Source organism: Anolis sagrei, chromosome 4, assembly GCF_037176765.1.
Source record: "Anolis sagrei isolate rAnoSag1 chromosome 4, rAnoSag1.mat, whole genome shotgun sequence".
Classification (NCBI taxonomy): Eukaryota; Metazoa; Chordata; class Lepidosauria; order Squamata; family Dactyloidae; genus Anolis; species Anolis sagrei.
The window spans coordinates 167,181,645-167,205,584 of record NC_090024.1 but is presented as its reverse complement, the minus strand read 5'-3'; the positions used below and the strand labels follow the sequence as shown (position 1 = coordinate 167,205,584).

The window sequence follows — 23,940 nt, the reverse complement described above, 5'->3', positions numbered from 1 at the left end:
ATCAAATATGTCATTTCCAGTATGGTATTCCACTTCTCCTCCCAGCCCCCACTTCCGCACCCTGGAGTTAATATAAGACCCATGGGAAGTGAAATGATTAAAATAGCAAAATGAGTACTTTATTAATTTATCAGACCCACCAAAGTCCAGTCATTTGTCACTCGCCCCATATGGTAATTGAATTCTGTAAAATGTACATTTAATTTTCTTTGTTGCACAAACAAGGCATAATTTGTCTCTTTCATCAAACTCTGTGAGCCTTTTGCTGCTTACGACCTGGCAGTTCTTAGTTATATATTTACTCTTTTAGTAGTTTAAATGGTGCGAGTTGATGACCAAATGACAAGCAAATATGTTCTTCCTGTCATGATGAGGAAGTGCAATGCATTTTTCATATGCAAACTCCTGGAATATAATTGTGTGTTTGTAAAAGTAATTTTACCTCCAAAAATTAAATGACAGTCTCATCACTTTATCAAAATTCTGCTTCTACAAGCATATTTGATTATGCAAAAGTTAATCTGTCCTGCAAAAACCCATGCTCCCATCAATGAATATCAGTCTGGCAGGCACTTACTTGCTGGGGTTTTTCCCCCTCCACTGTTCTGCATAGAAATTGGATTGTAAGCAGTGTAATAATAAGGTGTTTTTTGAATTACTTGTCTTTTGTTTTGTCCTTGTAGATGACAGCTTGATTTACATGGATCCTCATTACTGCCAGTCCTTTGTAGATGTCAGCGTAAAGAATTTCCCCCTTGAGGTAGGATGGATGAAGAACTGACATTGTTTGCTTCATATATGAACCAAACACTAATTACTCAGATGATTTCTTCTCATTTTACAATTTTGTATGAGGAAAATGCTTGAAGTCAAAATATGTTGCATTGCATTTTGATATTTTATAAATAGCAGAATATATTAAACTATAGGATTTATACAATGGGTTAGATTTTTCCCTTGACCCCAGGTTGTCTACTACAGATAGAGCTTCTGTCCTGAAACAATATGGTATCAGACCACGGCATTCTCCTCCAATTCTGTACATTGTGTCGCACTTAGATTAATTTTTTGGATCTAAATACTTCACTCGAAGTGTATGAAGTTAGGCATATAGCCTCAAGGTTTGCAGCAGTGGTTTTTTATTCTTCATCTTTGTATGTTTTGTACTTTGACTTTCAGAATTCCTGACCATTAGCCAGTCTGCTTTGTCCTTCTGGGACTTGAAACAAAAAAAAAATGGTCTAGAGCAGAGGTATCAAACTAATTTTCATGTAGGGCCACATCAGCTTTGTCTTCAATGGGCCGTTAAATTCATGGATGGAAAATCTGTGGATACATAGAGCCAACATATTTTTTACATAGTGGTTGGTGCTCTTTAGTTTTATCCCAGTTTGAATCCCCAGATGTTACTGACAACAATTCCCATCACTTTTGGTTATTTTGGAAAATTATAAGAAATGTTGTATTAATTTCCAGGATTCAGGACTATGTTTCATTACAATTAGAGCATCTGTATTTGTTAGTACAAATGTATTTGTTAGTACATCTGCATTTGTTAGTACAAATGACTTGCCCAAGGCATTTGTCAGTCAAATTATTTTGTCACATTGATCAAAATATACAAAAATATATCCCTCATCCTTTCAGCCAGTAAAAATGACATGAAATTAAACAACTGGCAATAAAAAAAATAACAACCAATAATTGAGTCACTTCTTTTAGTCTCATGGTAGAGTCATCCCTGGGTTTTCCCTCATGTGTGGTCACATACTTAGATATGAGAGAAGAAAACTGCAGGTGTCATGCTTCCTGCAGTAGCCACTTCTTTTCTATGGTTAGAGTGAGAACTTGCACAGGGGTTGCAGAGCAAATATTGGGGAGGGCAGTACTTCTGCAGTTCATTTGGGATATGAGGATCCTTGCAAATAGATTTTAGATTTTGAAGAAGGAACTATATATAACAGGGGTCCCCAGACTAAGGTCCGTGGGCTGGATGCAGCCCTCCAAGGACATTTACCTGGCTCCTGCCTTAAACTTTAGACTTAGAGTTGCTTCAAGTCTGAAATGAAGGCACACAACAACAATAATCTTGATTAACTTGATTATGGCCTTCATCACATTAGGAAAAATCTGTTTCTGTCAGTATGAATTCCATCGTTTTTCCTGATTGAATACATACTGAATACAGATGGGGCATATACTGACCCGATCACACCCATGATTCTTCAGAAAATGCTGTGCTTCATCCCCTCACACCATGGAAGGCTGGCTCCTCCCAATCCATTCTAAAGACTCCCTAGGTCACTCTGCGACCTTTTTTTTTTTTTTTTTAATACATCTGTGCAGTAATGTAGCCTCCAAGTCCCAATCTATCATTCTCGCAAAATTTGGAAACGTACTTTTTTGCGTTTTGGCACAAAATACTACGGAGGGTTGAGGAATTTAATGCAGAGTTCTGAGGAATCTAATCTTACTGGATTTCTAAACCATAGATTATTGATTATAATTAGATAGGCTCTTTTATTCCATCTACTGATTGTGCTGTTGCGGTTAGTCACTTCAGTTTTATGAGGCCAAACTCCCGGTGATACAGAGGCTATAGGAGCTTCTGACAGCTCTGCTTCTCCTTCTGAGGAGATGTAATAGTTAAAAGTAAAAACTTGTCATTTCAATACAGATACAACAGAGGAACAACAACAACAACAACAACAACTTTATTTTTATACCCCGCCAACCATCTCCTCTAGGGGACTCGGGGTGGCTTACAAGGGAAATTGTGTGATTCCAGTTAAAATTGAAAAAAAAAATATAATGAGGAAAAGTGGCAATTCCTGATTTCTTTAATTCCGGAAGTCTTTCCCCTTCAACATTCCAAACAAATGGCAGCCACTTCCATCATAAACAGTCCGGGGTCAAAATACTTCACTCACCAGATGCGCCCCCCTCATGACAAGTTGTATCATTGCTGATACGATGCATACTGCTTTCCCAATCACATGCAAAAACAGCACTTCAGTGATAGAAAACTCCATAGTATTTCAAATACTACAATTAGAATATTGCCTGGAAATACTTCATTTCTGCAACATTTGCAGACTGATTTTGATGGATTATTGATGGGATGAGGTTAATATCATGTGATGGGGCCTATTGGAAATAATCCTCAATCAGTCTCAGAAGCAGATTATTTCCTAAAGTGATAAGCTCCTCACTCATCAGCCAAAAGCAGGCCCACATTTCCAGTTGAAATTCTGGTAAGTTATGCTAGTTAAAATTGTTTTTCATTTTAAATATTGTATTTTTCTTTCATGCTTTTCTCACTACTATGTGCAGTGTGCATAGGAATTTGTTCGTGTTTTTTTAAAGCTATAGTCTGGCCCTGCAACCGTTTGAGGGACTGTGAACTGGCCCTCTGTTTAAAAGGTTTGAAGACCTCTGATATATAAGGACTTCAAAATGATATCGCGTACAGACCAATATTGTGATTCCTTGGCTATTAGGAATATTATTAAGGATCTGATTGTAATCTACAGGAGTATATAAAGGTAGTTAAGTGAGAGTAAAATTGTGAATCTATTTAAGCTTCACAAACCTTAGTGAGATTTCTTTCTAAGTAGGAGTATACTGAAACTTTGGCTGTTAGTTAAATAGGTAAATCAGGGTTGTGGGGATGAGTATAAAGAAGTCTTATTTTACAGTTTATGGAAACAAGTAGTTACTAAGATAAGTAACCTGTTCTTTAATTCCTCAATAGTACATTTTATAAATGTGCCAACCTCTCCTGTGAATCCAGGATAAAATGGCTACATGAACCTACTTCATAATACAAGGCATTATAACCATGTGCCAATCTTGGGTGGTATCTCATCATACGAAGCACTTGTCTGTATTGCCAGTCTTGAATTGGACTTTAATGTTGAGTACATGAAATACTTTATCCTTGTCTCAAAATGTCAAACACAAAACAGAAATTGGTTTCTCATTCCAGGGTGACAGTTCTGGGGGCCTTCTGTAGCATATGTTCTCAAAATTGATAAACTGTCCAGACTAAATTTAAAATCAATCCAGTCTGCTGTAAGCTTCCAGAATCTATTTGTCTGGAAGCTCTTAGCCTCTATTTTGTGGAGTTTGTTTTTGAGGCACTGTAAAATTCTGGATGTTCTGAGGATCATTCGCTTTTGTGTCTCTTTGGAAATTACTTGATAGTAATACATTATTTCATACAAAAAAATTAGATGTCAGTTCCTCATTCCAGATGATTTCTTTGTTCTCTATAGAAGACTTTTTTTTTATTGGCTCCATTTCAGTAAGTTGCATAGGATACACTTCTGAACAGCAGAACTATGGGCACAATGGAAAGTATCCCTGATTGGTTTCCTTTTCAAAGCATCATGGTAGAATACACATTTCTTGTTCTCAACTGAATATTCACTGGATTGCTCTCTAAATGAATATCCTTGTTTCTCAGCAAATAGTATCAGAAAGATTGGAGAAACCAATCTAAAAAAAAACATGGGATATTTTTACTGAATTTTGCAACATTCTTGTATCTCACTTAACAAGAATATTGCTGTCCCTACAGCCAGCGTTACTGATTCAAAGTGCAATGATGTGTTATAATATTTAATGTAATGCAAAGTTGGTATAATGAGAAATCACTTAGGCAGTGGTTCAAAGCCTTTGTAAAACCCTACTAAGATGATATTGGAAAGAGAAGTTGTCATTATTATGGAATATACAATACTTATTCATAGTGTTCTGTCCTAATTTTCATAAATAAATAAATTTGGAAGAAGCTGCTTCTATCAGTACTTTTAACATTGATCAGAGAGTGATCTTTTCCAGCTATTATTGGATCCTGGAACCTTTTGCATGTAAACTATATTATCTTGAGGTAGTAGTTTTGTTTACTTATACAGGTTTGCTTCAATGTTAACCAGGAATGTGACATACTAGACTTTATAAGTTTGTTTTATAAGTGTTGCTTCCTTCAGAAAATATATGATGTAGAACACATTGTTCAAACTCAAAGTGTGCGGGCCTTATCCAAGTAATTTTATGTGTCCCTCCAGATGCTGGACTACAACTCCTGTAGTCCTCATGAGTAGACATTATGACTATAGCTGATGGGTATTGTGAAGGCTGCAGTTTGTTCTGTTTAGTCAGGAGAGTGGGGTTTGAATTGCGATACAAGGCTTATGGATATAATGCCTGACATTAAGATGTCCTTTAACCTTTCCCTGACACAGAGCCACAAGTGCTGTTGGGTTAAAATTTCCATTATCCCCAGTACACATGGCAGATAATCAAAAGTGATGGGATTTGTTATTCAATAACATATGGGGACCCAGGTTACTTAAAAACTAAAGAGCTCTGACCACTGTATAATGGTTGACCCTCTTTATCCATGGATTCTCCATCCATGGATTTATCAACCCTTTGAAGGCAACCATGAGACTGATCTGGCTTTTGATGAAAATTGGTTTGATGTAGAGTTATGATGGAGGTAAAAAAAATCTATCAGTCTTCATAACTTCACTGTTATGTCATATTGGGTGCAGTTGACATTGTTTACTTGAGAATAACAGACAGTTTAGGATTGGCTAGATCCTACGGTCACAGAATCGTTATACCAGTTGTTAATTCTGCTTGGAGAAAGAATGTGTAATTTAGCATTTTAAAGCTGTTAACTGTCTTTGGTAGCAGCGGTTTTGCTACACAAAGATGCTTTCTTGTTAATTGAGTTGCTAAACTCAGCCAATTCTGTGTACAAGTTCACTGCTTTCTCGTTGAACAAATGAATGGAGCTGTATCATTTGTCTTCTGTTACTGCTGTTAAACTGTTTTAAAATATGTTTCCTGCCAATTGCAGTCATTCCACTGCCCTTCTCCGAAGAAAATGTCTTTTAAAAAAATGGATCCTAGTTGCACAATAGGCTTATATTGTCCAAATGTGCAAGGCTTTGAAAGAGCTTCTGAAGAAATAACTAAGGTAAGCATCTGCTTGGCAAAAGTGATACTTCATCTTGCTTCCTTTGCTTTTCTGGGTAAATACTGTTTTTTTTTTTTAAAAAAAAAAGGAAATGTCTCCTGGCCTTGAGTGCCTGTTATGAATTAGCTAAAAGAAATATGTAAATTTCTCAGCAGTTCTGCTATCCAGTTTCATCATTGCAAATGACTAGTAAAATATGCAGAATGGAATATAACTATCTTAAGTAAATGATTCAGTATTAACATCCACTGAAAGGGTTTGCAGTGTGTGTGTGTGTGTGTGTGTGTAAAGAATTGCTGCTTTCTCCAAGTTGTACTTTGTCATACATTTTGGGGCATGGGTGAGAAACTCACTGACAGAGTTAAATTGTATTACTGTAGAGTGCATGAACTTACAAGACATACATGTTAGAAGGGTGGCCAAAGTAACTGATGTTTTTAAAGACCATATATGTGCAGTAATCACATACACCCTGCCACCAGCCCTATATGTCATAACCAAGTAACCCACTAGGTGGCAGCATTTAAACGAAAATATTTCTGCAGAAACCCATCTTCTTGTGGCTGGATTATCTTATACACAAAGCAGAATCTTGGAGCAATCAATTCCTTGGGGATACTCTTAAGTGGAAATAATGAGATTAGGCGAATACTGTAGTGCATTATAACTTGTTTGTGTAACTGACCATCATGTCTTAGTTTGAACTATATATACAGATCCAACCCCAAGTAAAGCCTAAATTAGTTTATTGCAGTTGATTGAATAGTAAGAAAAGGTAAGAAAACTTGATGTGTTTAATACATGGGAAGGGAATAGCTATTGTTCCCCTCTATAGACATTCAAATGTCATTCAACCAGGATTTTTTTTTTATCATGTCGGTAGTGACTTGAGAAACTGTCGCTTCTGGCATGAGAGAATTGGCTGTCTGCAGAGACGTTGCCCAGGGGACGCCCGGATATGTTACCATCCTGTGGGAGACTTCTCTCATGTCCCCACATGGAAGCTGGAGTTGACAGATGGAGCTCAACCCATCTCGCAGATTTGAACCACCGACCCTAGGTCCTCAGTTCTGTCGGCACAAAGGTTTAACCCATTGCGCCACTGTGGCTCCGATACTACCACTTTCAACGTTCTGAGCTGCTGGACTTTTAAGAAATGCAGTTTTGGAAGTTGAAATACTTGTAACATTCTAGGAGTAAATGGTGCATAATAATCAATACCCATTTATTTCAGTTTTAAACTTTTAATAATCAAAGATGCCTTTTATTGTTCAAGAATGTGGGAAACCAAAACAAATGAATATAAACATTCATTTTTAGAGTAATACCTCTAAACTCTTGGTGGATTGGAATTTGTTCATGCCTTCCATTTAAATAAAGTGAAATTTATGCTGCAGATGTCATCTTCGGGAGTGCTTTTGGAAATAGTGAAGCTGAAATAGTGGTTTGCCTAAGGCCAGAAAGTTTATCACTGACATTTAACATGGGGGCTTCCTGGCTCAGAGACCACACTAGTAGACAGCAACTATGTCAGATCTCAGAGCTATAGACAGAAAAAGTCATTCAGCAAAAGAAAGAAGCAATGAACATTACTTTACTAAGCAGGGAAATCATTGTGATGATTCTAGTTTTACTAGAATATTTGTCATGTGTATGGTTCCAGAACAATAATTCTATCTCTGTGTGGACAAATACTGCACTGGAATCCAGCTATTACATTAATAAGGATGACTCTTATTAATTGTCTTCCACAGTGGAAAATGTGTACTAGTTATGGCACAGGATCATATCTTGAGTCTGTTTTTTAAATGCCTATGAGTGTGTAGCCTTTGTCTATGTATGCATGTGATTTCATTGCACATGAGTCTTGTATTTGGCATGCCCTTAAATAGATTTTTAAAAGGTTCTTAGTAAGTAGATGAAGATTGTCCAGAAATGAATAAAACTCAGACCAAGGTTCAATAGGCTATTGTGGCTATGGGCTATGGATTGTGTAGCAGCTATACAGCTTGACTATCTTTACCCAAAAATCTGAAATACTCAGAATCTGAAATACTCAAAAATCTGTCCCATGGGTAGTTAATATGATGAAATCTTTGCTTTCTGATGGTTCATTGCATACCAACTTTGTCGCATGGACAAAATTATGAAATACATATGAATGTTGTGTTGGGCTTGGGTCCCATCTCCATGATACCTCATTATGTGCACCTTTGCAAATATAGGTATTTCAAAAATCTGGGGGGAAATCCAAATACTACTTTTCTCAAGTATTTTGAATTAGACATGCTCAACCTCTACCATCTTACATGTAGGAACAATAAAAAATTGGTTTAATTGATGCCCCAAAGAATCATTTTGTGACAAGAGGTTTATCTCCCAACATTATCCTAAATTCCCTTAATACCTCCCACTTAGAACAGGGTTAGGCAATCAAAGGTGAAAGATGCTGAGAGTCACAGTCCAACAACATCTGGAGAACTACACTTTGTCTTGCTTTGAATTAGAGGATGGAGTTTTTAATTCTCATAAGTGGAAGCCTTGTGCCCTTGATTCACATGCAGTATTTTTTGAAAGCACGGGAATAAGATACATTGCCTTTGAGAGTCACGTGTGCATATGTATGTGTGTGTATAATATGGGGAAAATGCATTAAATGCGGAGGAAGCGAGTGAGTCACTTTGTCTTGGTGATCATGGCTGTGATGTTATAAGACACCTGTCAATTAGGAGGCCCAGCTAATTTCACAGGCTACCAAACAGCCATCAAAGTGCCATGAACTTCTGTCACTGATCTGGGTACATTGATCCTGTAGTCAAATGATAAAAAGCTGCATCCAATTATCCCATCCCTTGAGACCTATTGCCCTATGTCACCTTCCTAAAATTTTCTCTTACCAAATAATCCTTTTTTTCTGCCTCTTCTCTGCATACCATTGATTGTGCCTCAGCTTTCCTTTTTTCCCCCTTTCACAACACTACCAAAGACTGGCTTTTGATTAAAATGGGTTCACATTGGTTAGAATAAATTATGGAAATACCAAACCCATTGGAAATCATTGTTCTGATTTTGCTGCAAACATAATTTTCTAGGACCTAATCTTTGTTTTTATTTAACTAGTCTTCATGTAGCCTATCTGTAGGCTAATGTTGCTTTATAATATCGTGCTGTAATTGTGTATGTAATTTAGTTGATTAAAATTGAAACAAGCCAAAGAGCTGATGTGGTATAAATATGCTCTAAGCCAGAAAATCCCTGATTCAGATTTCACCTTGGCCAAGAACTTGCTTCAGTCAAGATGTTCTGAGAAAAAGCTGACGGGACATATGAGTGATTTGTTGATCTTTCTGTTGGGCTTATGGTGTAACGTCTCAAATGGTGACTTATGCATTTCTGCTGTGCAAACATGGGGATGTTCTAAGCGCAGGTCTACCATTCACACTTATCTGCTGTGGAGATGTATGAGATGTGCTACTGACAGGTATGCCAGAAACACAAAAAGGGGATGGAATGGTATGATTTTTGTCTAATGTGCAATATTTTCTTAAAATTAAAAGTTGACAAGCATGAACAATTCAAGATTAGTCTCCTAACCAATGTTTTCCTTTTAATATTGTGTTTCACTATAGATTCTGAAAGCTTCATCTAAGGAGAAATACCCCTTATTTACTTTTGTAAATGGACATTCTAAAGACTATGACTTTAAGATGAGCCCGGTCCAGGAAGAGAAAGCCCTGTTCTCTGAGGATGAAAACAAAAAGTTGAAACGTTTTAGTACTGAGGACTTTGTTTTGTTGTGAAGACTCTTTTATTTATTCCTTTAATATGTTTTATGCCCCTACTTTCTACCTTTTGGGATTTTTAACATAGTTTAACAACAAGATTAAAGTTAATAGAAAAAAACACGAACAAAAATAGAACAAGAACAAAAAAACAGAAATCTATAGAACTGGTAGCAGCCAAGCAACAGAATAACCACAATTTGTCTTGTTTTCTCAACTATATTTTTATAGCATGAGGAGCAAATAATCCCACTCTTTGGGATATAGTTCCATAATGCAGGTGCTACTACCCAGAACACTTTGCTTTGCATAAGTACTCCAAATACTTCGAAGGCCAAATCTTCCAAAGTGATGTCCACCATAACATCTATCAGTAGGTAGCATAAAATCTGAGATTTGCCAGCCTGGACTTCCTTAGTGGAAAGGAACAAAGATTGAGTGGTCAAAAAGAAATCCACCTTCTACCCTATTCCAACATATGTATCAAGTGGCACAATATATGACATCAATGTTTATAGATTCACTTATTCAGCCAAGAGGTTTCTGAAACAGTTAATCGTGTAGATTAGAAGCATCATAATAGGAATTAAAACAAAGTTTACGTTAAAAAACAAAGTGATATAATTATTAAAAGTAGAATTACAGTCAGCAAGGCTTGAGAAGTTTTTCACCTGGTGTTGAAAATTTTTTTTGTAGCAAACAGTCCCAGTAAGTAGTAGAGAACTTTTAGAAGATTTGATAAGATAATCAAGTCCAGTGAATGCTCTTCACTAGATTGACGATGGAGACCAATTGATGATGGTGATTAGGTTTATCTTTGCATATTCACTTTCTGAAAGGGTCTGAGAGATCCAACAGCAACTTCATCTGCTTCAGCAGTGATATTGACAGAAACCTAAGAGAACAAAAATATATGGGCAAGTGGCATGCGTTCTTACATTTTTAATTTTTGCAGTAAAAGTTTTATTTTAAAAACAATCTTTTGTAAATGTCTAAATTATTTTTAACTGTAGATTTACATAATAAAATGTTGTCTTTGTGAAATAAGAGATCACCATCCAGGAATGGAAGAAGGTTGGTGTGCCAGGCTTGATCTCTCAGGTGTTTTATGTAATATTCTGCAGTCGCTAACCATTCTGTATTCGGATCGATTCCTGACAATGGACTGATTCATTTATCTGTTAATTAACTTTTTGTTTAGGTCCAGTTTTTCTTGCATAATGTTGGTGATACTACATTCAGAGTAATTGTAGCACCACTCTTCTTTGTACACTGTAATATAAAAACAACCAGCCTTTGGCTGGTTGTTTTTCAGCCCATTTAAGGGAACTAGCCTATGTGGTGAATTTGCAATTTGGATTAAATCATTTTAAGAACAAGTATTTAGGATGCCACTTTATTTTTAAGCTAAACTTAATGTGGATCAAGAGCCAGACAATAAAAATATTAGTGTTACTCTACCTGAACCCCAATAATGTTTGATAATATGGTTATGAAGTGCCATTCTTGCAGCACGTCTTGCTTGGATGTATCTCAGCTTTTTAATGGTAATACTGATGCAATTATGTAAGCAGAGCAGTGAGTTAAGGTGCTGCTTAGTAATATGATCTTATAATGACTACTCATTAAGATTGTAGTTCAACTTTAATAGGAAGAGGTAATACAGTATTGGTTTCCCATGCTGATTTAAAGGATATGTTACTAATATTAGATCACAACCAATCATAAGAGAAGAAAAAACAATTATTAGGTGGGAGCTGTGTTTTGTTTCCTTTCTGCAAATATAATTTCAGTGCCTATAATATTAACACTCTGGCATTTCAATCAAAGCCTATAACTGAAATAAGGAGACCGCAGCAACTAAGCATAGGAATGATCTGGAGTTGTGGTATTTCTACCTACTGTGCATGTAGAGATGCAAATTTCTTAACATACTGATGTCAACATCAGGCATAATTTTAGTTTAGCATATTGTCAAATGTCCATTGATAGTGAGTCCCCACTTTTTTACGTTTTTGAAGTCTATTTTTTGTAACAGGGAATGTTTCATTGTATTACACAGAAGACAAGATATGTAAATAATCTGGTTGTTGTGTTGATTCAGCCGTAACATTCTACTGCAGTTATGTAACTGAATAAATAACTACCCTCTAAAATGAATAGAAACCCTGATCAGGAATTTGTATGAACACACATTTGGTTAAACTGGGGATCAGGAGCTAAAAGTATGACCCAGCCCCAATTGCTGCCCAGCACTCAAATTTCAGTTAGACTTTCACGTGTTGGATATGAATTGTCTGCAAAGGATTGGATACTTATAGAATGGTATTATTAAAGGCATTTTGGAAATTATGCAGGCAAGCCTATGTTTACTAATGGGAAAGAAAGGCCCATTGTGGCCTTTGGGGCTTTATTATTGAGACCTTCAAGTCATTTCTTACTTATGGTGGCCCTAGAGCAAACCCATCACAGGGTTTTCTTGATAGGATTTATTCAAAGGATGCTTACCCTTTCCTTCCTCTCAGACCCTTGAATAGGTTTCCGTGGCTGAGCAGAAATTCAAACCCTGGAATCCAGCATCGCACTCAAACCATTACACCATGTTGGTTCTCTTCTGAGAAACAGACTTCCTTGTGAATTGTGTTTAGGATTTCCAGCTACATCTGTTTGGTCATTCATGTTTTTTTTTAAAGAATATGACTGGAACATTTCAGTTCCTAAAAGCTTTTGAGAATAAAAAAGTTTTCAATTTTTTGGTGTAAGGACAGTAAGGAGGGCGCATGCTTTAAAATAACTTGTGTTTTTACTTGACCAAGAATCTCTACAGTGCATTACTATGCAGACATAAAATTCTTACCTTAGCCTCACACTATGCCAAAATGCTTTGTACACACAAGTTATTCTAACCGATATTTTTAAAATTGGCATATGACAATTGTTTACCTGAATATTTAATTACTAATGGATGAAATGTCTCCACTATAGGTGTCTCTAATGGAAAGACATTCCACAATATTGTGGCCACTGCAAAAAACTGTTCTCCCTTGAGTTACCCTAAATATAATCTCTGACAGATGTGATGTGACTTAAAGGGTCTCTGATAACCTTACTGAATTGGTTGGTCCGTACAGAAAGTTGTTCTCTTGGCACAATCCCAGGTTACTCCAGGTTTATGTGTCAGCAGCAGAATCTTAAACTCTGTTCTGAAATTATAGGCAGCCATTACTTCTAACATATTTCAAAAGTGTCCTTAACCCTAAAGGTCTGCATTACAGTGGTGACATGTTAAGTTACTAAGTTCCAAGAAATTAATGCTTTTTAGTAACTACAGGGGACTTTAATTTGAAACCATGGTAATTGCAAGATGATTCTTGTTACCTCTCCTGCATTATCTCCCTTAAATCTCTGCAATTAATTCATGTCATTACTGTTGTTGCTGCTGCTGCTTTTGAACACAAACGATCATAGCACTGGTTATCATGCACCCAGCAGTACCCCTGTTTCCTTAAAGGCATCTTTGCAAATCAACACCTGGTTTTAGTTTTTGTAACATGGTATGTTGAACAAATATGCTTTAAGACAGATGAGATTGAAATGGCTAGAATGATATTGAGATCCATGGCCATTGTAGCTAAAGTGTCTGGTGGGAGCTTCATCAATTATCTTTGTAGTGGGGTTGTTTGAGTTTCTCACAAACGTTTATATAAATAATTTTCTTGTGGTGTTAGACCTCCACCCCAGCTTTAATTTTATCATGCTTGCCTTCTCTCAAAAGAGATAGAGAAGCAGGTTTTCAGATATTTGTTGCCCTCCAGATACTGCAATTACCATTATATGAAAGGGCTGGTTCACTAATGGTGCTTTCTAGGATTCTGTCCACCCCCCACCCCCCAGTCTGTATTTTACCTGTATTTTCTGTACAGAACAAGCTCCCTTCTATGAATATCTGCAAAGGGCAGAGTCTCAAAATCTCTGATATAACTTACACAATCTTGTCAGGTATGCCTAGCCTTCTATTTTTCTAAGTCATGAACTTTAATATGGAAGTGCACTCTTTTGATGCATCTAATGAAATATCTAGTCCCATACAATGCCTTGAATGATGAACCAGTGTATTGGTGGCTGTAACCCAATTTCTTGAAACCAAAGTGTTAGTCTATGTCCCATCTGTTGACCGTACAGAGAATTTAGAACATACCTGGTGTGTGGAAATGGTTTATTGGATCTGTATGTAATAATAACTAATCTAGCCATATAATAACTAGATAAAATCATAGAATCATAGAATCATAGAATCAAAGAGTTGGAAGAGACCTCATGGGCCATCCAGTCCAACCCCCTGCCAAGAAGCAGGAATATTGCATTCAAATCACCCCTGACAGATGGCCATCCAGCCTCTGCTTAAAAGCTTCCAAAGAAGGAGCCTCCACCACACTCTGGGGCAGAGAGTTCCACTGCTGAACGGCTCTCACAGTCAGGAAGTTCTTCCTCATGTTTAGATGGAATCTCCTCAAGAGTAAAGACATATAATTAAATAGCAGTCAGAATAATCCAGACCATAATATTGTAAATTTCTGTGCAAAGGTGTGAATTATTTATTATTTATTTATTTGGTGCACTTGTTAACCGCCACTCTCAGCCCTTTAGGGCGACTCATGGCGGTGTACAACATACATAAAAAGGCAATTTACAAAAAGGCAGTCGCAGAACAACATATTAACAATACAACAATTATAAAGTTACACTAAAAAATCCGCTTCGTCTCATAGTGGAATCATAACCAATCTCGTATTCCTTGTTCCATTCCAGTCAGCTTTACCACACTATTATAGCACTAATTAAATGCCTTCTCGAACAGCCATGTCTTAAGGCCTTTTCGGAAGGACATGAGGGAGGGCGCCTGTCTGATGTCTGCAGGGAGGGTGTTCCACAGCCGGGGGGCCACCACCGAGAAGGCCCTCTCTCTCGTCCCCGCCAGACGTGCCTGTGAGGCAGGCGGGATCGAGAGAAGGGCCTCCCCAGACGATCTCAAGGTCCTCGTGGGCTCATAGGCCAAGATGCGGTCCGAAAGGTATTTTGGGCCGGAGCCGTTTAGGGCTTTGTAGGCCAAAACCAGCACCTTAAATTGGGCCCGGTAGCAAATCGGCAGCCAGTGGAGCTGGGACAACAAGGGCGTTGTGTGCTCCCTGTATCCCGCTCCAGTTAGTAACATGGCTGCCACACGCTGAACCAGCTGAAGCTTCCGGGCCGTCTTCAAGGGCAGCCCCACGTAGAGAGCGTTGCAGTAGTCAGGGCGGGATGTGACCAGAGCGTGTACCACCGTGGCCAAGTCAGACTTCCCGAGATACGGGCGCAGCTGGCGCACGAGCCTGAGCTGTGCAAATGCTCCCCTGGTCACCGCTGAAACCTGGGGATCCAGGCTCAACGATGAGTCCAGGGTCACACCCAAGCTGCGAACCTGTGCCTTCAAGGGGAGTGCGACCCCATCCAGCACAGGCTGTAACCCTATATCCCGTTCGGCCTTGCGACTGACCAGGAGTACCTCTGTCTTGTCTGGATTTAGTTTCAGTTTGTTCGCCCTCATCCAGACCGTTACAGCGGCCAGGCACCGGTTCAGGACCTCGACAGCCTCCTTAGTAGCAGGTGGAAAGGAGTGACAGAGTTGGACATCATCTGTGTACAGATGACACCGCACCCCGAAACTCCGGATGATCTCACCCAGCGGCTTCATGTAGATATTAAACAGCATGGGGGACAGTATGGAACCCTGTGGAACCCCACAAGTCAAAGGTTGTGGTGTAGAACAGGAGTCCCCCAATAACACCTTCTGGGTGCGGCCCTCCAGGAATGACTGGAGCCACTGCAAAGCAGTGCCCCCAAGGCCCATTTCCGCAAGGCGCCCCAGAAGGATACCGTGGTCGACGGTATCGAAGGCCGCTGAAAGGTCCAGGAGCACCAACAGGGACACACTCCCCCTGTCTAGCTCCCGGCGCAGATCATCCACTAAGGCGACCAAGACCGTCTCGGTACCATGTCCCGGTCTGAAACCAGACTGTGCCGAATCCAGATAATACGTGTCTCTCAAGAATACCTGGAGTTCTGAGGCCACCACGCTTTCCATGACTTTGCCCAAAAAGGGGAGATTGGAAACAGACCGAAAGTTGTCCAATTTAGTGGGGTCTAGTGATGGTTTCTTCAACAGCGGCTTTATAATAGCCTGTTTTAGGCTCGCTGGAATCTTGCCTTCCCGAAGGGAGGCATTCACCACCACTGTTACCCACTCAGCCAATCCCCCTCTGGCCTCCCTCAGAAGCCAGGATGGGCAGGGGTCTAGGATGGACGTGGTGGGCCTCATTCCTCCAAGTATCTTGTCCACATCCTCGGGTTTCACAAACTGAAAAGAATCCATCAAAATAGGACAAGCAGGTGCTCTTGTTACATCCTCAGAGACTGCATTTAACGCGGCGTCCAGCCCAGAACGGATCAAGGCGACTTTGTCTGCAAAGAACCGAGCAAATGCTTCACAGCGCGTGACCGAATTGTCAGGGCTCCCGCCTGAGGTGGTGGGAGTTAAAAGACCTCTGACAATCCGAAACAACTCCGCCGGACGGTTCTTTGCAGACGCAATAGTGGCCGCAAAGAAAGTTTTCTTTGCGGCCTTTATTGCCGCGGCATATGCCCTAAGAAAGGACACAAACCGTGCTCGATTTGACTCGCTCGGATCAGAACGCCACACGCTCTCTAGTTCCCTCTTCCTTCGCTTCATCACTGCCAGCTCCTCAGTAAACCAAGGGGCTGGTTTAGCTCGGCTACTTGAGAGGGGACGCTCCGGAGCGATCATGTCAATTGCCCTGGCCATCTCCCCATTCCAGAGAGCGACCAAGGCCTCGACATGGTCACCTACCGAGGTGGCGGGAAAATCCCCAAGAGCCGTCAGGAATCCAGGAATCTTAATGGGTCCTCCACCTTTGCAGAGGTTAGGGGGCGCAGTGAGCCTAAATCTGATCAGGAAGTGGTCGGTCCATGGCAACGGAGAGATGGACAACTCCTCCACACCGCCACCCTGTTCCCATCCCTGGCAGAAAACCAAGTCCAATGTGTGTCCAGCACAGTGAGTGGGGCCAGATATTTGTTGGGACAGCCCCATGGTTGCCATGGCAGACATGAAGTCCTGAGCCGCACCTGTGAGGGTCGCCTCGGCATGGATGTTGAAGTCTCCCAGCACAAGAAGCTGTTGAGACTCCAACGCTAGGCAGTGAAGAAAGCTGGCAGGAAAAGAATAAAAGCATTTGAAACGCAAGTTAAACTTATCTAATAACATAGTCCCATGCCTCCACTTGTCATGTCAGGCAGGTCCTTCACTTTTCTAATAGTAGAACCTGTGTTCTTCCAACAGTGATGTAAAGTGACTTCTCTGCACAGCGCAATGGGTGCAAGTTTTGAAGACCTCTCTGGAGATTTATTGCAAAGTGCTAAGTAGGTCTGCTACTCTCCTCATCATCTTCCAATGTTCTTAACCTTCATTCTGCTGACCAGTTCACAAAAACTGGAATTAGAGAGGTCAATAAATCCAATATTTTAACACTGGATTTTAGGTTACAAGGAACAACTAATATATGTAGGTCAAGTGTAGACATCTAAAGCCTGGATTTCCTACTGCAGGACAAACTTTTGCAAAAGAACAATTCTACAGGTAAATTTCAAAAGATTTATTCAAGCAGTTGAGAGCCCAGCTTCTTTCTGGCATAGCAATTCAGGGCTGTTGTGAGGACATTCCTGCGTTTAAATGAGATTTATTTATTTATTTATTTAGAAGTTTTCTATACCGGCCTTCTCAACCTCGATGAGGGACTCAGGTCGGTTTACAGCATATATAAAGTACAATCATATAAAAGAACAACAGGTTCTTGGTATGTGCTCATTGAATGAATGCAGTTTGATGATACTCTTAACTGCCATGGCTCAATTCTATGAAATCCTGGGATTTGTATTTCATGAGGCACCAGCACTTTGGCATAGGAGGCTAAATATCTTGTAAATCGACAGCTCTTATGATTCCATAGCATTAAGCTACGGCAGTTAAAGTGATGTCAAATTCCATCTACAGAGGAGATGCACCCTGGATCTGAGTGAAGTAGATCCCATTTTTTTTTTTACCTTAGGCAAATGGTTTAGTCCATATGAAAGCCAAACTATAGTCCAAAGGTGGTAGGTATAGGCTGGATTTTATTGCCTCACTTGCATAACTTTGAACTAATCTGAGTATTTCATTTTACTTCTGTACCCACTCCAGCGAGTTGGCCAAGCAAGTCTTGAATTTCATCAGTAGATGGCCTGTTTTCAAGGCAAAGAATTACAAACAATAATCCCTCTGCAGGCACACAGAGTTCTCTAGATGTAATAATTTAAACAGCAAAATGTTATTTGCTCATACTAATGCAAATTCTTGGATTAATGGGAGCATGGCCCTAATTTTCTCCATTCCATTCTGGGGAGAAAGTTACTTGTATGATGGTAAACAAAGAACAGTAGGCTTTGATTCTATCTCCCCCTTTTCTTTTTTGGAAAAGAAAGAAGGATGAAGCAATAGTAAAGTAATTTTAATTGTAACTCTATGGCACTTTCTTTTACTAAGATCACTTGTGTTCTGTTTTTAGGGATAGGGTCACATAAAGCATCAGGAATGTACAACATGACCCCTTGTTCTAAGGATTTTTGTCAACCCTACATGAAAGGCTACTTGTGTTGGGATGCTCCACTCAGAGGCTGTTCTCTGTTTAGCCTATATATACAGAGATGCATGAATATTTGATTAATGAGTCATGGTCTCTGGAGAAATTTAATAACTGTACAGCTATACAAAGCTAGCTCCTCTACTGTTAACACAGCTGCCAAGGGTGTCTGTGACACTCAAGCCCTTTCGAGATCTAATTGTATGCTGTGAAATAAATTCCTTCCTTACAAGAGGAGACATTATTCACTCACCAGTGTTTTGAACTTTTGCAAGCTCACTTTACTGGATCTGATTTGGAAAGTGTTTTTTTTTTCCTTCCTCGGTGGAAATTTTCTGTAATGTGATGGGAACTGTAAAAAGTTGTTTGGGTGGGGCAGATGTTTTTGCTTTGCAGAAACTGATAGGAAAGCTAGCTTGCAAATACATAATCAGGATCCATCAGGGGTGTTTCCTGCTTCTATCAGTGGAATTATGAGGAGATGATTTCCCCCACCTTAGGTATGTCTTCATAAACCACTCTGAAAGGTTGGAAAGAGAAAATTGCATTGTTGGACAGTTAGCCCCAGCTGTGGAGTTAAGAGTTGGGTCAGGGATGGGCAAAGTATGAACCATGGGATATTTGAAGCCCTTGAGATCCCAAAGTGTGGTCCCTGAAGACCACTAAAGCTCTCAGATTCTTCTTCACCCTCCATTTAACATTTGTTCCAGAAATGGGCTGATATCCAGTGGACTTATGTGAACAAAATAGTAATGTGCTCTGTATAATCTGCTCCAATTGGTAATACGGCACTGGCTCTTTAAACAAACTAAAGTTCTGGGGAAGCTTTTCAAAGGGAGCTCCACATAATGTGCATTACAGTAATCCACGTGCAGTTTATCTCTGTACCCAAAGACTCAGGAACACAGTGTGAAAATGTTCAAAGAAACAATCCCAAAAGCAAATCTTGATTTTCACCTTTTATATAAGGGACACCATTTTGCTATAACATTGTATATAACAGGACAGGAGCATCCATGGATTTTGGTATTCATAGAGGTTCTGAAACTGAATCCCAGTGGATAACAAGGGCCCCACTGTAGGATGTAACCTGGGCATGACAGAGTCAGATTAAGAGTTTTAGAGGTCCTAAGCACTTTAAAGATTTTGGTGCTTGCAGTTAAGTGTAATTCAGAATAAAGACAATAATGAATCATAAAACAAAACTTTGATTTTCATTTAATAAGTTTTCTCTTTTTCTAATTACAAACCTTGTATTGTGAGAGCCCTTTGTGTAACCTGGTTCAGTTGCACCATTTGCAGTTTTGCATGATATGGTCCATGGTAAATCCAGCACGATCTGTGATGTCCCCTTCCCTTGATGCCCTAGGCACATGCTTATTTTGCTTAAAGGTTAACCCATCCCAGGGCATGAGTTATCTTAGACAGATCAGGCATTTGAAGAAATGTGAATTTGGGGTTGCAGCCAGATTGCCTGAACCTTTAAGTACTATAACACACAACACAACAAGGAGATTCTGCAAAGTGGGATGAGGGAACTGCATGGTGGCCATGGATCCTACCTCATACAAGACAAAGCATCTTCTGCCTGATGGTATTCCATCTTTGAAAATCATTTTTAAGTTTGAGGAGAGGAAGGAGGAATTTTTAGATTACTTAGCAACAGTGATCACCTGGACACAAGTTATGAAGGACCCATTCACACTACACAAATGTAGTGCTTTAGTTTTATCATGTGCTGCCTTGAGACGTTTAGATACTAGAGTGTGGGATATAATTTTTTAAAAATAATGATATTATAGATATACAACAAGAGTATTGCTTGAGAGTTGGTGGAATAAATAGGTATACACACAAGCTATTTTCATACTCTTGAAGAGGATCATTTTTATGACCAAAGGTACATTGTACTTTAACTGCCATGGCACTATCCTATAAAATCCTGAGTTTTGTACCCTAGGGAGGGATAGTTATACTCCTCAGGCAGAGAACTCTAAGGCCTCACCAAACCACAAATCCCACAATTCCATAGAATTTAGCCATGGCAGTTTAAGTGGAATAATAGTTCTATAACTGTGTAGTCTATGTGGGACCCCCAGAGAGCCTACCCCAGTAGGGTGCAATATGTTCTGTTTAAATGTTAATAACAAATCCTTACACTTACATCTACATGCCATATCAGCATATGGAAACTTTATGTAAATCTATACCCTCTTTTGCCCTGTTTTTTCCTTCCAATTCATAAATGGCCACTAGCAATCCCGAAAATATGGATTTGTTTTTTTAAAACCAGATATCTCACCAAAATATTACTTTTAAAGAAGAGATCTTTTCACCATTCTTCCTAAAATATTTCAGGATGAGGTTTCCTTAACGAGAAAATATTTTTCTAACAATCTGTATCTGTAGTCTGAATTCCCACAGCCAGGTACTTCTCTGCTATGAGTTGGAATGGACCACATACAAAGCAACAAGGTTCATGCCTCCCATATACACTTTTTAAAATTAGAAAATGCATGTGATTTCTGCCGACCTCCATTCCAAAGTTTGGAGCTGGTATGGTATGTGTGTCCAGAGAGTCCCAGGGAGAGGAAAGTTACTAACTCAGAACTACTGTCCATCTACACTGCACACTTATAGTACTGTTATTCCACTTTAACTGTCATTCTATGGACTCTTGGCATTTGTTGTTGTATTAAGAGCAGTGATTCTTAACCTGGGGTCCCCAGATGTTTTTGGCCTACAACTCCCAGAAATCCCAGCCAGTTTACCAGCTGTTAGGATTTCTGGGAGTTGAAGGCCAAAAACATCTGGGGACCCCAGGTTGAGAACCACTGCTTTCTGGCTGACAATTCTAAATTCACCCCTGCCCCCCCCCCCCCCCAACCTCGATTCCAAGGAACCATGGAAATTAATATAGAGTAAAAGCACTATAATTGCATAATGTGAATGGGACCCCACTATAGTTACCCATTCATTTATAATACAAACAATTTGGCCATGAGCTGATTAGTTACCTGCCTCCTATCTCTAGTTTATCACCCTCCAAACTAATACTCTCAACATTTCATGGCACATTTCTGTTCTTCATATATCCCAAAAGTCATGAGACAATATGGAATTTTAAAAATAATTCCTATCTAGGTATGTAAAATGCAATGCATTAATATTGGGAGTGGAGGGAAGGACAACATTTAAGCGTGATGCTAACCAAACTTAGTGTGCAAGAGTAAATTGTTAGGATATGGCTATGAGTAAAAACATTGTTCACCGACTTTCACATTTAGAATTGGTGTTGTTCCTTTTTTGATGATGTGATTAAATACCAAAAATATTCCAGTCCTTGTTTGACACCCTCCATTTTATTTCTAATATCTGTGAAATGATTAGTTCTCACATACACAGATAGACATTTGAGTGTTGTTACTTCAGTTAAACTACTTGAAATAATGGGGATATTTTAAAAAAATAGAAAAGATAAATTTAGTGCTGGTGCTTTCCTGGGGAAGTTTTAACTGCAGCTCAGAATTATACATGCTATGCAGAATTTCCTGCAACCCCTTCTCCTTAGGGCCACAATGCATTACAGCGGACGTATAATGAAGCTGCTATAAAATCTCTGGTAATTAAGGGGGATTTGACAGTAATTGCAACAGTGAATCAACTTAATTATTACCTGCTTCAAAGAGAGCTAAACTGATGTTATAATCTAACCTTTCCTACTTTTAAAATGAGAGATTAAACAAGTATGTGTAGCATTTAAGAATTAAATCTGTTGAGATAGAATTCTATTAATATGCTTTTGCACCCACACACACACACACACACACACACACACACACACATGATATATACAGCTGATCGGAGCAGCAGAGCTATTATCCAACAAACCACTGAAACATGGAGCATTTGTTCCTATATTAAGCTATTTGTCCCTGCCCCACATCTGTGATGCAAGCCGTCTCCTTGGCTGTTAACAGAGACACCCACACAAAGCTCTGCTATAAAACTGCACAGCTTGTGCTATTTGGATTCCCTTAGCAGCCTTGCAAAAAAGGTAAGGTGGAAGTACAGTGTGCTTTCTGGACAGGTTTAAGCAAACAATGATGAATATATATTGTGAAACCGCACCACCAGGAAAGAAGCCAGAGAGATGATATTTATTTTGCAAAACCAATCATAGTAGTGTTTTATAAGGGTGTTTTTAAGCAATGCTGATCAAAGGAAAAGGCTTACAGCAACTGTTATTATGCAAAATGCTATTTTATCAATAGATATATTTGTAGCTCTTTACTAGTGCCTCATTTTAATTTTTTTTAAAGTTAACAAAAGCTCTTCCAGATGGTATTAATAATAGTAGTAATAATAATAATAATAATAATAACAACAATAATAATCCTGCAATCCCAGGTGACAGCAGGATCAACAAGAAGCAACTAGAAAAGCTTGCACTTTAAAGATAGAACTGCAAAGACTCAGGCACAACCCAGTTAAGGTGGTCCCAGTGGTGATTGGCACACTGGGTACATTGTCTAAAGACCTTGGTCAGCACTGAAAAACAGTCAGCGCTGACAAAATTACCACCTGTCAGCTGCAAAAGGCCACCCTACTCAGATGTGCACACATTATTTGCTGATACATCCACAGTCCTAGACACTTGGGAAGTGTCTGACGTGTGATCAAATACAAAAGCCAGCATAGTGATCAAGTTTGTTAGGTACTAATCTTGTTATGTATCAAATAATAATAATAATAATAATAATAATAATAATAATAATAATAATACTTTATTTCTAGACTGCCCTCTCTCTCCATAGGGACTCAGTACAATTTACATACAAATAAATAGGCAAACATTCAGGCAAGTAGATCAGGTGGAGGTAATATTTTTTCTTCTACTTCCCATTTTTGGCTGTCTTTGTCTTTCTAGCTACTCCTGTCTCTCTCCCCCCCCCCCCCCCTTAAGATTCAAATGACATCTAACGAATTGCACAATGCTTGGGTGTGTTTTTCTCCTTTCCTGTAGTGTGGCAAAATAGTGGTTCCTCCTCCAAACAAGAGGAGAACCATTGAATCAATTGTTGAGTCTTTAGTCTAAGTAAGTACATGTAATTGATTTAGTAGTCTAGTTTGGACTAACAATAAGTCCAAACTACACTTGGCAATCACATGGATCATTAGGGTCAAAGTGTGTGTCCAAAACCTCATTTCCTCCAGTGATTTTTCCACTTCCCTTGTTCCTCCTCCATCTCCTTATAAATAAATATCTTATAAATAAATCAATAAGTGGTATGTTACTGTTCTGAAAATAACCAATTTACCCTAATTTCTAGCAATGTGGGAAATAAAACTATTTGGGCATTTTGAAATACAGTGTAGACATTCAAAGAAAAGTGTCAGGCAATTTTGCTAAGAATATATGTGAACAGCAAAA

The 23,940-nt window shown here is 39.0% G+C and overlaps 1 protein-coding gene across 2 annotated transcripts in view; it reads left to right on the top strand.

Annotated features, from left to right (window-relative positions):
• ATG4C (autophagy related 4C cysteine peptidase) overlaps positions 1-10,752 on the top strand; it is a 33,628-nt gene extending 22,876 nt beyond the window's left edge. For both annotated transcript variants that reach the window (XM_067467856.1, XM_060773652.2), the window contains 3 exons: positions 684-760; positions 5,873-5,992; positions 9,622-10,752. In XM_067467856.1, the coding sequence (XP_067323957.1) occupies positions 684-760; positions 5,873-5,992; positions 9,622-9,792 (368 nt within the window). In that variant the 3' untranslated portion in view covers positions 9,793-10,752. The remainder of the gene's footprint in view (positions 1-683; positions 761-5,872; positions 5,993-9,621) is intronic.
• Positions 10,753-23,940: the final 13,188 nt, after the last annotated feature.